The sequence below is a fragment of the Schistocerca serialis genome, chromosome 10 (assembly GCF_023864345.2).
Source record: "Schistocerca serialis cubense isolate TAMUIC-IGC-003099 chromosome 10, iqSchSeri2.2, whole genome shotgun sequence".
Classification (NCBI taxonomy): domain Eukaryota; kingdom Metazoa; phylum Arthropoda; class Insecta; order Orthoptera; family Acrididae; genus Schistocerca; species Schistocerca serialis.
In genome coordinates, this window is record NC_064647.1 from 147,872,904 (window position 1) to 147,887,365 (window position 14,462).

At 40.6% G+C, this 14,462-nt stretch overlaps 1 protein-coding gene across 1 annotated transcript in view; it reads left to right on the forward strand.

The window, feature by feature from the left end:
- LOC126424835 (serine/arginine repetitive matrix protein 2-like) overlaps positions 1-14,462 on the forward strand; it is a 382,172-nt gene that overhangs the window by 194,901 nt on the left and 172,809 nt on the right. The window contains exon 25 of the mRNA XM_050087642.1: positions 9,352-9,525. Within this exon, the coding sequence (XP_049943599.1) occupies positions 9,352-9,525 (174 nt within the window). The remainder of the gene's footprint in view (positions 1-9,351; positions 9,526-14,462) is intronic.

Sequence of the window (14,462 nt, forward strand, 5' to 3'; positions counted from 1 at the left end):
GAGAGCTTTTTTGTCCATGTTGCTCAAGTTCCTGCAGGGCAAGAGTTTCAGTGTGTGTAGGCATGACAACCAACAAGCTGTCTGTCCGTATGAACGGCCACCAACAAACTGTGGCCAAAGAACAAGTTGACCACCCTGTTGCTGAACGCGCTGCCAAACATGATATCCCTCGTTTCAATGACTGCTTCACAGCCTGTGCCATATGGATCCTTCCCACCAACACCAGCTTTCCTGAATTGCGCAGGTGGGAACTTTCCCTGCAATATCATCCTACATTCCCGAAACCCTCCTGGCCTCAACTTCGTTAGTCACTCTCCTCACCAATCCAACCCCCTCCCTGTTCTCATTCCAGCACTACACAACCGTCATTTCACTGCCGCACCCAGTCTTTTAATTTGTTTTTATTCTTACTTCTCTCCTTTCCGCTACTTACCCCCTCTGCACCTTCTCTCCTGCCCTCCGTCTAAACTGCAACACTTCACTTTCCATCAATCCCACCTTACTATCTCTCCCCTTCCCCGCCCCAGCCTCCTCCTTACCCCCACCCAGTTGCCATTCTGAGACTGCACATGTGTGTGCAAGTTGGGTTTGCTTGAGTGTGTGTGTGTGTGTGTGTGTGTGTGTGTGTGTGTGTGTACTGCTGACAAAGGCCTTATTGGCTGAAAGCCATGTGTGTGTGAATTTTTTTATTGTGCCAATCGCGACTTGGCATCTCCGCTATATGATGAGTGGTAACTTTCCTTCTCTGGTATTGTTACATTCCATCTTGGATTTTCCATTGTTTGATTCACTCAGTATTTTAGTGAGAGATCCTGGATACCACAGTGAGTTCCAGTTCTTGCCAGTCTGTAACCTATGTGCTCCAGCTGCTGCCTCCATCTTTACCCACGTGTGTAATGGGGCATGTCCAGCATGGTTTCCATCCCATCAGTGGGAGTGCTGCTAATTCTGCCTGTAATCACTAAACAGACCCACATCAGTGTTACAGCTGGTGTCAAGATGTGGAGAACCGTCAGCGTGACTTCAGGTCACATCGGGTAGTGATTGAGGGAATTCTGGTGGCACAGTGGTACATTGCGGACATCGTGCATCCTCACGTGTTACCTCTGATTTGACAGTATCGTGATGCTATTTTTCAACGGGAGAGTGCTCATCTACATGTTGCATGTCTATATGAACTGTTTGCTTGATGTGGAGGCCAGTGAGATGTCTCCCTGTCAGTATCTAAGATATCAAGGACAAGTTACAACTATTGTGCACCAGTATGTCTCAGGAGAGTATACAGTGACTTTGACACCCTCCCCGAATGGGTCAGTGCATGTATCCAGGGCGGGAGAGAGGGTTCGACAACATACTGTATAAGTTAGCTCATACTGCAAAGTTCTGTGTAAATTTGACTTGATTTAATAATTATCAGAATATGTTACATACACTCTAAACCAGTGGAGTTACACTTTTTTCTGTTCTCCCCATCTGGGTGCTTCACTTTTTGTCAGGCAGTGTATGTTTATCAGCAGTACTACATATCTTGTCCACTTGAGGTAGGCACTGGCCAGTAATAGTCCCTTGTAATTTACACAATATATTCTCTGTGTCTGGTTGGCCACACAGCACATGGAATCAGGTTCTGATCATTAATCGCATATTACAGTGAGTCCACGACAAACTGGCACTTGATAATCTGGCAGACCTGATAGTCTGGCAAGCATCAGAAATTCACTTGTCGCGCGTGATAGTACTGTCAGACGCCTTTGAGAAACATCGCAACCATCCAATGCGGCACCTCATCTGTAACAATTTTCTGCGTCACTGAGTGATTAAATTCTCTTCAAGATAAACCAGTTTCATTGTTACGCCAACAGATAACTATGACATAACTGCTCGAAGAAGACGAGATGGAAGTGATATATGAGGGTGGTTTGAAAAGTTCTTGGAATCACCATGAGAGCTCAGCGTCGGAATCACCTTGAGACCTCAGCGTCACCCCTAGCGCAACAAGTTGTTCACGTGATATTTATTGGACTGTTGCCTGTAAACACATGCCACGTCAGTGCTCTTGGGTGAGAGCTGTGGCAGTGACGTGAGTCTGTTGTTCCTGCGTAGTGATTTGGGCAGATGGAAAAAAATCAAGATTTGGGCAGTGGTTAAGTACTTTGTAAAGAAAGGTATGAAAGCAAAGGACATTCATTCTGATTACCAGAATACACCGGGGGACTCTGCTCCTTCATATTCAACTTTTGCCAAGTGGACAAATGAATTTAAATTTGGTTGGGAGAGCTTAGATGATGATCCACACAGTGGTTGGCCAAGATGTGTCACTACTCCAGAAGTCATTGCAAAAGTGCACAAAATGGTCATGGAGGATTGCTGATTGAAAGTGCGTGAAATTGCTCATGCTTTCCAGATGTCATCTGAAAGCACATATCACATTTTAACAGAAGAATTAGAAATGAAAAAATTATCTGCAAGATGGGTGCTGTGAATCTTGACACTGGATCGAAAACGCACGAGGATGGATATATTGGAACAACATTTGGCCTATTTTAGGAGAAACAAACAAGATTTTTTGCGCCGGTTTGTGACCGCAGATGAAACTTGGATGCACTACTATACACCAGAGACAAAACAAGTCAAAGCAGTGGAAGCATGCTGATTCTCCACCACCAAAGAAAGCAAAGACAATTCCTTCAGCAGGAAAGGTCATGACATCAGTGTCCTTGGATGCGAAGGGGATTCTGTTTGTAAATTATCTCCCCTCTGGGCAAACAATTATTGGAGAATACTATGCTAAGCTCCTGGACAAATTGCAACAAAAGATACGCAAAAAAAGGCCACGTTTAGCAAGGAGGAAAGTCATCTTCCATCAAGACAATGCACGCTCACACACGTGCTGTTGCCATGGCAAAATTACACGAACTAAGGTATGAATGTTTGCCACACCCGCCTTATTCACCTGATACGGCTCCGTCAGACTTCCATCTCCTCCCAAAACTGAAATATTTTTTTTGTGGGCAAAGATTCACTCCAAATGAAGAATTAATAGCTGGAGTTGACAGTTATTTTGCAGGCCTGGAAAAAAGTTATTTTCAGGATGGGATCAAAGCACTGGAACATCGCTGGACCAAGTGCATTGATCTACAATGAGACAACATTGAAAAATAAAAAAGTTTCAGAGATTGAAGTACTTTTTTTCTAGTCTGCTCCGAGAACTTTTCAAACCACTCTCCTGAAGAAACTGCAAAAAGGTGGGAATTTAAGGAGATGGGACCTGGATAAACTAAAAGAACCAGAGGTTGTACAGAGATTCAGGGAGAGCATAAGGGAGCAATTGACAGGAATGGGGGAAATAAATAAAGTAGAAGAAGAATGGGTAGCTTTGAGGGATGAAGTAGTGAAGGCAGCAGAGGATCAAGTAGGTAAAAAGACGAGGGCTAGTAGAAATCCTTGGGTAACAGAAGAAATATTGAATTTAATTGATGAAAGGAGAAAATATAAAAATGCAGTAAGTGAAACAGGCAAAAAGGAATACAAACGTCTAAAAAATGATATCGACAGGAAGTGCAAAATGGCTAAGCAGGGATGGCTAGAGGACAAATGTAAGGATGTAGAGGCCTATCTCACTAGGGGTAAGATAGATACCGCCTACAGGAAAATTAAAGAGACCTTTGGAGATACGAGAACGACTTGTATGAATATCAAGAGCTCAGATGGAAACCCAGTTCTAAGCAAAGAAGGGAAAGCAGAAAGGTGGCAGGAGTATATAGAGGGTCTATACAAGGGCGATGTACTTGAGGACAATATTATGGAAATGGAAGAGGATGTAGATGAAGATGAAATGGGAGATACGATACTGCGTGAAGACTTTGACAGAGCACTGAAAGACCTGAGTCGAAACAAGGCCCCCGGAGTAGACAATATTCCATTGGAACTACTGACGGCCGTGGGAGAGCCAGTCCTGACAAAACTCTACCATCTGGTGAGCAAGATGTATGAAACAGGCGAAATACCCTCAGACTTCAAGAAGAATATAATAATTCCAATCCCAAAGAAAGCAGGTGTTGACAGATGTGAAAATTACCGAACTATCAGCTTAATAAGTCACAGCTGCAAAATACTAACACGAATTCTTTACAGACGAATGGAAAAACTAGTAGAAGCCAACCTCGGGGAAGATCAGTTTGGATTCCGTAGAAACACTGGAACACGTGAGGCAATACTGACCTTACGACTTATCTTAGAAGAAAGATTAAGGAAAGGCAAACCTACGTTTCTAGCATTTGTAGACTTAGAGAAAGCTTTTGACAATGTTGACTGGAATACTCTCTTTCAAATTCTAAAGGTGGCAGGGGTAAAATACAGGGAGCGAAAGGCTATTTACAATTTGTACAGAAACCAGATGGCAGTTATAAGAGTTGAGGGACATGAAAGGGAAGCAGTGGTTGGGAAGGGAGTAAGACAGGGTTGTAGCCTGTCCCCGATGTTGTTCAATCTGTATATTGAGCAAGCAGTAAAGGAAACAAAAGAAAAATTCGGAGTGGGTATTAAAATTCATGGAGAAGAAATAAAAACTTTGAGGTTTGCCGATGACATTGTAATTCTGTCAGAGACAGCAAAGGACTTGGAAGAGCAGTTGAACGGAATGGACAGTGTCTTGAAAGGAGGATATAAGATGAACATCAACAAAAGCAAAACAAGGATAATGGAATGTAGTCTAATTAAGTCGGGTGATGCTGAGGGAATTAGATTAGGAAATGAGGCACTTAAAGTAGTAAAGGAGTTTTGCTATTTGGGGAGCAAAATAACTGATGATGGTCGAAGTAGAGAGAATGTAGGCTGGCAATGGTGAGGAAAGCGTTTCTGAAGAAGAGAAATTTGTTAACATCCAGTATTGATTTAAGTGTCAGGAAGTCATTTCTGAAAGTATTCGTATGGAGTTTAGCCATGTATGGAAGTGAAACATGGACGATAAATAGTTTGGACAAGAAGAGAATAGAAGCTTTCGAAATGTGGTGCTACAGAAGAATGCTGAAGATTAGATGGGTAGATCACATAACTAATGAGGAAGTATTGAATAGGATTGGGGAGAAGAGAAGTTTGTGGCACAACTTGACCAGAAGAAGGGATCGGTTGGTAGGACATGTTCTGAGGCATCAAGGGATCACCAATTTAGTATTGGAGGGCAGCGTGGAGGGTAAAAATCGTAGGGGGAGACCAAGAGATGAATACACTAAGCAGGAGCTCTTTGCGGTGTGGGGGAGTAGCCATGTATGTGAAAAACGGTATCCCATTTGAGTCAATTGATGTTTCAAAGTACTGCACTGAAAAGGTGTTTGAATGTTGTGCAGGTGTGGTTAAATTTAGTGGAGCTAAACTTCTTACTGTTGTTATTTATAGATCCCCAGACTCCGATTTCACAACATTTTTGCTAAAGCTAGAGGAGGTTCTTGGTTCACTTTATAGGAAATACAAAAAGTTAGTGATATGTGGTGACTTCAATATTAATTGTATAAGTGACTGTGCAAGGAAAAGGATGCTGGTAGACCTCCTTAATTCATATAATCTTATGCAAACCGTATTCTTTCCAACTAGAGTGCAAGGGAACAGTAGAACAACCATAGACAATATTTTTGTTCATTCGTCATTATTAGAAGGGCATTCTGTTAGCAAAAAGGTGAATGGCCTTTCAGATCATGATGCACAAATTTTAAGTCTAAAAGATTTTTGTGCTGCAACACATGTTAAATATAGTTACCAACTTTTTAGGAAAGCTGATCCAGTTGCTGTACAGACTTTTGTAAACCTCATCAAGGAACAAGAGTGGCAAGATGTTTATAGTGCTGATACAGTAGACGATAAATATAACGCTTTCCTGAAGACTTTTCTCGTGCTCTTTGAAAGTTGCTTTCCGTTAGAACGTTCAAAAGAGGGTACTAGCACAAACAGGCAGCCTGGGTGGCTGACTAAAGGGATAAGAATATCTTGTAGAACAAAGTGGCAATTATATCAAAACGTTAGAAACAGTCAAAATCTAAATGCAGCAGCCCATTACAAACTGTATTGTAAGGTGCTTAAAAAAGTTATTAGGAAGGCAAAAAGTATGTGGTATGCAGATAGAATAGCTAAGTCTCAGGATAAAATTAAAACCATATGGTCAGTCGTAAAGGAAGTGGCTGGTCTGGAGAGACAGGTCGAGAATATAGAATCAGTGCGTAGTGGGGATGTCCGTGTTACTGATAAGTCGCAAATATGCACAGTACTTAATAATCACTTTCTGAATATAGCAGGTGAACTAAATAGAAACCTAGTCCCAACAGGGAATCATATAGCGCTCTTAGAAAAAAGTGTTCCGAGACTGTTAACTGAAATGCTTCTCCATGATACTGACAAGAGGGAGATTGAGGTAATAATTAAATCACTAAAGACCAAGGACTCTCATGGATATGACGGGGTATCTAGCAGAATACTGAAGTATTGTTCCACGTATGTTAGCTCAGTACTTAGCCATATCTGTAACTTTTCCTTTAGGAGTGGTCGGTTTCCTGACCGATTAAAGTACTCGGTAGTGAAGCCACTTTATAAAAAGGGAGACAGGGATAATGTTGACAATTATAGACCTATTTCTATGCCATCGGTGTTTGCTAAAGTTATCGAGAGGGTTGTATATACAAGGTTACTGCAGCATTTAAATTCACATAATTTGCTGTCAAATGTACAGTTTGGTTTTAGAAATGGCTTAACAACTGAAAATGCTATAGTCTCTTTTCTCTGTGAGGTTTTGGACGGATTAAATAAAAGGTTGCGAACGTTAGGTGTTTTCTTTGATTTAACGAAGGCTTTTGACTGTGTTGACCACAAAATATTACTGCAGAAGTTGGAACATTATGGAGTAAGGGGAGTAGCTTACAATTGGTTCGCCTCCTACTTTAAGAACAGAAAGCAGAAGGTATTCCTCCGCAATATTGAGAGTGGTAATGATGTTCAGTCCCAATGGGGCACTGTTAAATGGGGCGTTCCCCAAGGGTCGGTGCTGGGGCCACTGCTGTTTCTTGTTTATGTAAATGATATGCCTTCTAGTATTACAGGTGATTCAAAAATATTTCTGTTTGCTGATGACACCACCTTGGTAGTGAAGGATCTTGTGTGTAATATTGAAACATTATCAAATAATGTAGTCCATGATATAAGTTCGTGGCTTGTGGAAAATAATTTGATGCTAAATCACAGTAAGACTCAGTTTTTACAGTTTCTAACCCACAATTCAACAAGAACTGACATTTTAATCAGACAGAATGGGCATGTTATAAGCGAGACGGAACAGTTCAAGTTCCTAGGCGTACGGATAGATAGTAAGCTGTTGTGGAAAGCCCATGTTCAGGATCTTGTTCAGAAACTAAATGCCGCTTTATTTACCATTAGAACAGTATCTGAAATAAGTGACATTTCAACACGAAAAGTAGTATACTTCGCATATTTTCATACGCTTATGTCATATGGTATTATTTTTTGGGGTAATTCTTCTGATTCAAAAAGGGTATTTTTGGCTCAAAAACGGGCTGTTCGAGCTATGTATGGTGTAAGTTCGAAAACCTCTTGTCGACCCCTATTCAATAGTCTGGGAATTTTGACATTGCCCTCACAGTATGTATTTTCTTTAATGTCGTTTGTTGTTAGCAATATTAGCTTATTCCCAAGAGTTAGCAGCTTTCACTCAGTTAATACTAGGCAGAAATCAAATCTGCATGTTGAATGCACTTCCTTGACTCTTGTGCAGAAAGGAGTGCAGTATTCTGCTGCATCCATTTTCAATAAGCTACCACAAGAACTCAAAAATCTTAGCAGTAGCCCAAACACTTTTAAGTCTAAACTGAAGAGTTTCCTCATGGCTCACTCCTTCTATTCTGTCGAGGAGCTCCTGGAAGAGCTAAAAAATTAAGCAAATTCTAGTGTTACATTCTTGATTTTCTTTATTTAAACTAACGACTTGTCGCCTGAATATGTTTCTTATATTTCATTTTATCTGTTTCTACAATCGTGTTATAATTTCATGTATTGACTCGTTCCATGACCATGGAGACTTCTCCTAAATGTGGTCCCACGGAACAATAAATAAATAAAAAAAAAAAAGATTCAGAAGGATGTAGGTTGCAGTAAGTACTGGGAGATGAAAAAGCTTGCACAGGATAGAGTAGCATGGAGAGCTGCATCAAACCAGTCTCAGGACTGAAGACCACAACAACAACAACTCCTATATGATGGGTTGACAACTGATCACTCTGAAACTGTGCAAATGCTAAATTCTGCATCACTAATGATTGCATTTTCAATAGGTGAAGTTGACAAAAGATCAAAATTCAAAGACATTTAGCTACTGAAGAGGAACTACTGACCATATGATATTACCAAGTGTTTTGAACCCACAGGACAGAGCTACCGAAGAGGAACTACTGACCATATGATATTACCAAGTGTTTTGAACCCACAGGACGCACCAGAAACTGAGTGATGAAGAAGAGATGCTACAACTAACATCTCTTGAGCTGAAGCTTCAGAAACCTTGTACATTTTTGTGAAATTTGCTGAGAATATCCAATGATACAGTGGTTTTTTACTTACGAATCTGAATATCGCAAAAAATATTTTTTGTCATAAAAGAACTCAATCCAAGAAAGACGTTAGCATTTCTGCAATGTTTCAGAGGGCTCAGAAAAAAATCTCACTAACCCGTCAGTGGCGGATACGTTAAATGTATTTCACATCCTCGACATCATTGGATATTTGTGCTGTTCCTAAAGGCAGTGATTTCAACTAGTCTGCACCAGATTCTTGGTAATAGTTTTTATTAATTGGCTGCTTCTTGAGATTTTCAGATCAGTGGTGCTTATTTTTTCGTAATTTTTTTTCATAATTGGATTACAAAAGTTATTCGTGGGTATTGAACTACTCTGAAACTTTGAGGCTTGAACTGATTTAATTGAGCATAGCAATATTCGACTTATAGTTTAGTTTTGCTTTTACAGAAAAGTAATACATATTTTTAATTTTTTATTTTGTAATTTCTGATCTCCCATGTTGATGTGTTTGATAAATAACTGCTAGTTGGCCATGTACATGAAAAGTACAGGTTTTAGTTATATCCTCTTTTTCTAAACTAGGGTGTTTGATAAATTGGCATTCCAGATCCCAGAATGTGCCGGATTATCAAGGTTCTGTTGTGTATGGCAACAGTTTCGCAGGGAAAGGTGAAATGTATCTTCTGTGTATGAGAGAATTGCCGAAGCAATGAACACATACAGAATATGAGCACAAACTGATGTATGAATTCCTTTGTGATGTCATATTCCCACTTTGCAGGAGATCTCTGCAACTTCAGGAAGTGAATGTAGACCACATTCCAAGTCCGAAGTGATACCAGAAGCTTTGGAAAGGAGAAATACACAAATCAGTGACTTGGCGACACCAGACAAAGTCAACAGCACTAGCAGAGACTTGGTCAATGGCGACATCAATTGGAAGTCGGTGCAGAAGGTACACAACTAAAGTTAAAAAATTTTAGTAACAATGTGTAAAGGTCAGAGCATGTGTTATAAGTGGCCTCCAACAATAGTGTGTTATTTTTCCCTGTCTCTTTTCCCCCGAGAGAGGAACTGTTAGTTTGAAAGCTAGGAAGATACCACTTTTACTTTTGCATGTGTCAGTACTACAGATTTCATCTCATTCAGATAAGCAGTGGACAGCAATTCTCTCCTGTAATTTCCACGATTTATTCTCTATGTCTGGTTATCCACCCGCCACTTAGAATTACGTTGTGGTGTCTAATTTGAATTTTCATTCTGCAGCAGAGTGTGCACTGATTTGAAACTTCCTGTCAGAGTAAAACTGTATGCCAGATTGGAACTGTGACCTTGAACCTCTGGCAGGAAATTTAAAATCAGCACACACACACTGCTGCAGAGAGAAAATTAATTCTGGAAAAAATCCACTAGGCTTCAGCTGTACCTTGTCTTCACGGTGTCCTGTCTTCCAGGACTGCAATTTCCGAAAGGTTTGACGAGAGCATCTTTGTAGTTTAGAAAGTGGGAGATGAGGTACTAGGGATGTACAGCTGTGTGGGTAGTTCGTGAGTTGTGCCTGGCTAGCTCATTTGTAGAGCACTGGCCCATGAGAAGCAGAGGTCTGAGGCTTGAGTCCCAGTCCAGCACACAGTTTTGGAAGTCATATTGTGGCCTACAGGACATGGTTTGTAGTAATGTCATCTTAATGATGTGATTTCCTGTGCCTCTAATTTCCTCTACAACCTCAAAGAAGTAAAATTATTTGAATTGGTAGACAATCAGATCAAACCCATCAGCTAACAAGCTTAGCTTGTTCTCTTTTAGTGAGCCTCATTTCATACAATCCACTAATTCAAACAGCTATGTCTAAACAAAGCTGTTTGAATTAGTGGATTGTATGAAATGTCTAACCACCTCCCATGAACCATGGACCTTGCCGTTGGTGGGGAGGCTTCCGTGCTTCAACAACACAGATAGCCGTACTGTAGGTGCAACCACAATGGAGGGGTATCTGTTGAGAGGCCAGACAAATGTGTGGTTCCTGAAGATGGGCAGCAGCCTTTTCAGTAGTTGCAGGGGCAACAGTCTGAATGATTGACTGATCTGGCCCTGTGCACTAACCAAAACGGTCTTGCTGTTGTGGTACAGCTAATGGCTGAAAGCAAGGGGAAACTACAGCCGTAATTTTTCCCGAGGGCATGCAGCTTTACTGTATGATTGAATGATGATGGCGTCCTCTTGGGTTAAATATTCCAAAGGTAAAATAGTCCCCCATTCGGATCTCTGGGTGGGGGCTACTCAGGAGGATGTCGTTATCAGGAGAAAGAAAACTGGCATTCTACGGATCGTAGCGTGGAATGTCAGATCCCTTAATCAGGCAGGTAGGTTAGAAAATTAGAAAGGGAAATGGATAGGTTAAAGTTAGATATAGTAGGAATTAGTGAAGTTCGTTGGCAGGAGGAACAAGACTTTTGGTCAGGTGAGTACAGGGTCATAAATACAAAATCAAATAGGGGTAATGCAGGAGTAGGTTTAATAATGAATAAAAAAAGAGGAGTGCTGGTTAGCTACTACAAATAGCATAGTGAATGCATTACTGTGGCCAAGACACACGAAGCCGATGCCTGCTACAGTAGTACAAGTTCATATGCCAACTAGCTCTGCAGATGAAGAAGAAATTGATGAAATATATGATGAGATGAAAGAAATTATTCAGGTAGTGAAGGGAGATGAAAATTTAATAGTCATGGGTGACTGGAATTCGACAGAGTACCAAGAGATGGGTACATTAAGCAGATTCAGAAGGATGTAGGCTGCAGTAGGTACTGGGAGATGAAGAAGCTTGCACAGTATAGAGTAGCATGGAGAGCTGCATCAAACCAGTCTCAGGACTGAAGACCACAACAACTACAACATGTCTAACCAAAATCTGGCATAGTCCGTTGCTCGTGTTGTGTGATTTTTGTTTTCTTTTGTATTTCTTCTGGCTAACATATGCTTATAAGTTTTTTCTTTTGTTTGTAATTTCAGTAGTGTTTTAGATGACACTTGATTGTATTAAGGACAGTTCAGAACAATCAGTAGCCACCCATAGTGAAAGTAAAGAAATCTGGAAAAAAGAGAAGCTGCTGTTGAATATCAACAGCTCGGATGGCAAATGTAATCTAAGCGAAGAAGGGAATGCAGAAATGTGGAAGAAATATATAGAGCGAGTGTGCGAGGCAAATAATCGTGAAGACAATATTGTAGAAAGGGAACTGGAAGCAGATGAAGACAATATGGGAGATATGATAGAATGATTTGACAGTGCATTTAAAAGATTTAAGTTGAAACAATGCACCTGTAGTAGACAGCATTCACTAACAGTCAGTTAGATCCTTAGGGGGATATACTATGAAAATAACGTTATGCCTGCTGTGCAAGATATACAAGACTGGTAAAATACTTTCAGACTTTCAGACTGTACTCTTAAGTACAAAGAAAACTGGAGGTTACAGGTCTTGCTATTACTGAACTGTCAGTAAAAAAGTAATGGTTGCAAAATACTGTCAATAGCTGTTTTCAGAAGAATGGAGAGATTGTTAGGATCTGCCTATGAGGAAATCAGTTTGGATTGTGGAGAAAAGTTGGAACATACAAGGAAATACTGACCGTACAACTTCCACTATGTGATAAAAAGTATCCAGACACCCCCAAAAACATATATTTTTCATATAGGTGCATTTTGCTGCTATCTACTGCTAGGTACTCCATATCATCGACCTCAGTAGTCATTAGACATAGTGAGAGAACAGATTGGGGTGCTCCATGAAACTCACGGACTTCGAATGTGGTCAAGTGATTGGGTGTTACTTGTGTCATACGTCTGTACATGAGATTTCCATACTACTAAACATCCCTAGGTCCACTGTTTCTGATGTGATAGTGAAGTGGAAACGTGAAGGGACACGTACAGCACAAAAGCGCACAGGCCGACCTCGTCTATTGACTGACAGAGACCACCGACAGTTGAAGAGGATCATAATGTATAATAGGCAGACATCTATACAGACAACCACATAGAAATTCCAAACTGCGTCAGGATCCACTGCAAGTACTAAGACGGTTAAGCGAGAGGTGACAAAACCTGGATTTCATAGTCGAGCAGCTGCTCATATGAAACACGTCACATCGGTAAATGCCAAATGCCGCCTCTCTTGGTGTAAGGAGCGTAAACATTGGACGATTGGAAAAACATTGTGTGGAGTGACGAATAGTTGTACACAATGTGGCAATCAGATGGCAGGGTGTGGGTATGGTGAATGCCCAGTGAATGTCATCTGGCAGCGTGTGTAGTGCCAACAGTAAAATTTGGAGGCTGTGGTGTTATGGTCTGATCGTGTTTTTTGTGGAAGGGGCTTGCACCCAATGTTGTTTTGTTTGGCACTATCACAGCACAGGGCTACAACATTGTTTTAAGCACCTTCTTGCTTCCCACTGGTGAAGAGCAATTCGGAGATGACGGTTGCATCTTTCAGCATGATCGAGCACCTGTTCATAAAGCACGGCCTGTGGTGGAGTGGTTACACGACGATAACATCCCTATAATGGACTGGCCTGCACAGAGTCCTGACCTGAATCCTACAGAACACCTTTGGGATGTTTTGGTACGCCGACATCGTGCCAGGCATGATATCGATACCTCTGCTCAGTGCAGCACTCCATGAAGAATGGGCTGCCATTCCCCAAGAAACCTTCCAGCTCATGACTGAACGTTGTGGAAGCTGTCATCAAGACTAAGGGTGGGCCAATAGCATATTGAATTCCAGCATTACCAATGGAGGGCGCCAAGAACTTGTAAGTCATTTTCAGCCAGGTGTACGGATACTTTTGATCACATAGTGTATCTTAGAAGATAGGGTAAAGAAATGTAACTACACATTTATAGGATTTGTATATTTAGAGAAAGCTTTTGGTTATGTTGACTGGAGCATGCTGTGAGAAATTTGTGAAGGTAGCAGAAATAAAAGAAAGTGAGTGAAAGTTTATCTACAACTTGTACAGAAACCAGATACCAGTTATAAGAGTCGAGAGGCATGAAAGGGAAGCAGCGGCTGAAAATGGAGTGAGACAGGGTTGTAACCTGTCCCTGTTGTTATTTAGTCTGTACATTGAGCAAGCTGTGAAGGAAATCAAGAGAGTTATAGAGTTCAGGGAGAAGAATAAATTTTTTGAGGTCTGCTTCTGTCAGAGAGAGGAGATGATGATCAATTGGCTGGAATAGATAATGTCTTGGAAAGAAGTTGACGAAAGTAAAACAAGGACAATAGAATGTAGTTGAATCAATGGGAGGGTGTGCTCACAGTATTACCATTAGAAAACGTAACATTAAAAGTAGTAGACATGTTTTGCTATTTGGGTAGCAAAGTAACTAAGGATATAGAATGGAGATTGTCAGTAATGAGGAAAGCATTTGTGAAAGAGAGAAATTTATCATAAAATATAAATGTTAGTGTTAGGAAGCACCTCCTGAAGTATTTGTCTGGAATGTTGCTTTATACAGAAGTGAAAGATGGATGATAAACAGATTAGAGATGAAGAGCATAGAATCTTTTGATGTGATGATAGAGGGGATGGCCCTCCTGAAATCTGACTTCACATGTGGTACAAAATTCATGTGCATTTCTAGCAGTAATTTGCTGTGATTAACTAAATTGCAGATTTAGCGTCTTGAGCAGTATAGGGAATGCTGTGGGTTTTTTGAAATTTATTTCTGTTTGGCTTGTTTTTATTGGTTGTTTAGGTCGCTATTCAGTTTGATTTTTCTCGGTCGTTCTAAATTTTTCTGTTTCAAAGTTTTTATTTTCAGTGAAAACCTAACATTATCTACTTATGGAGATAAAACATTTCATACAAAAATCTAGTTGAATA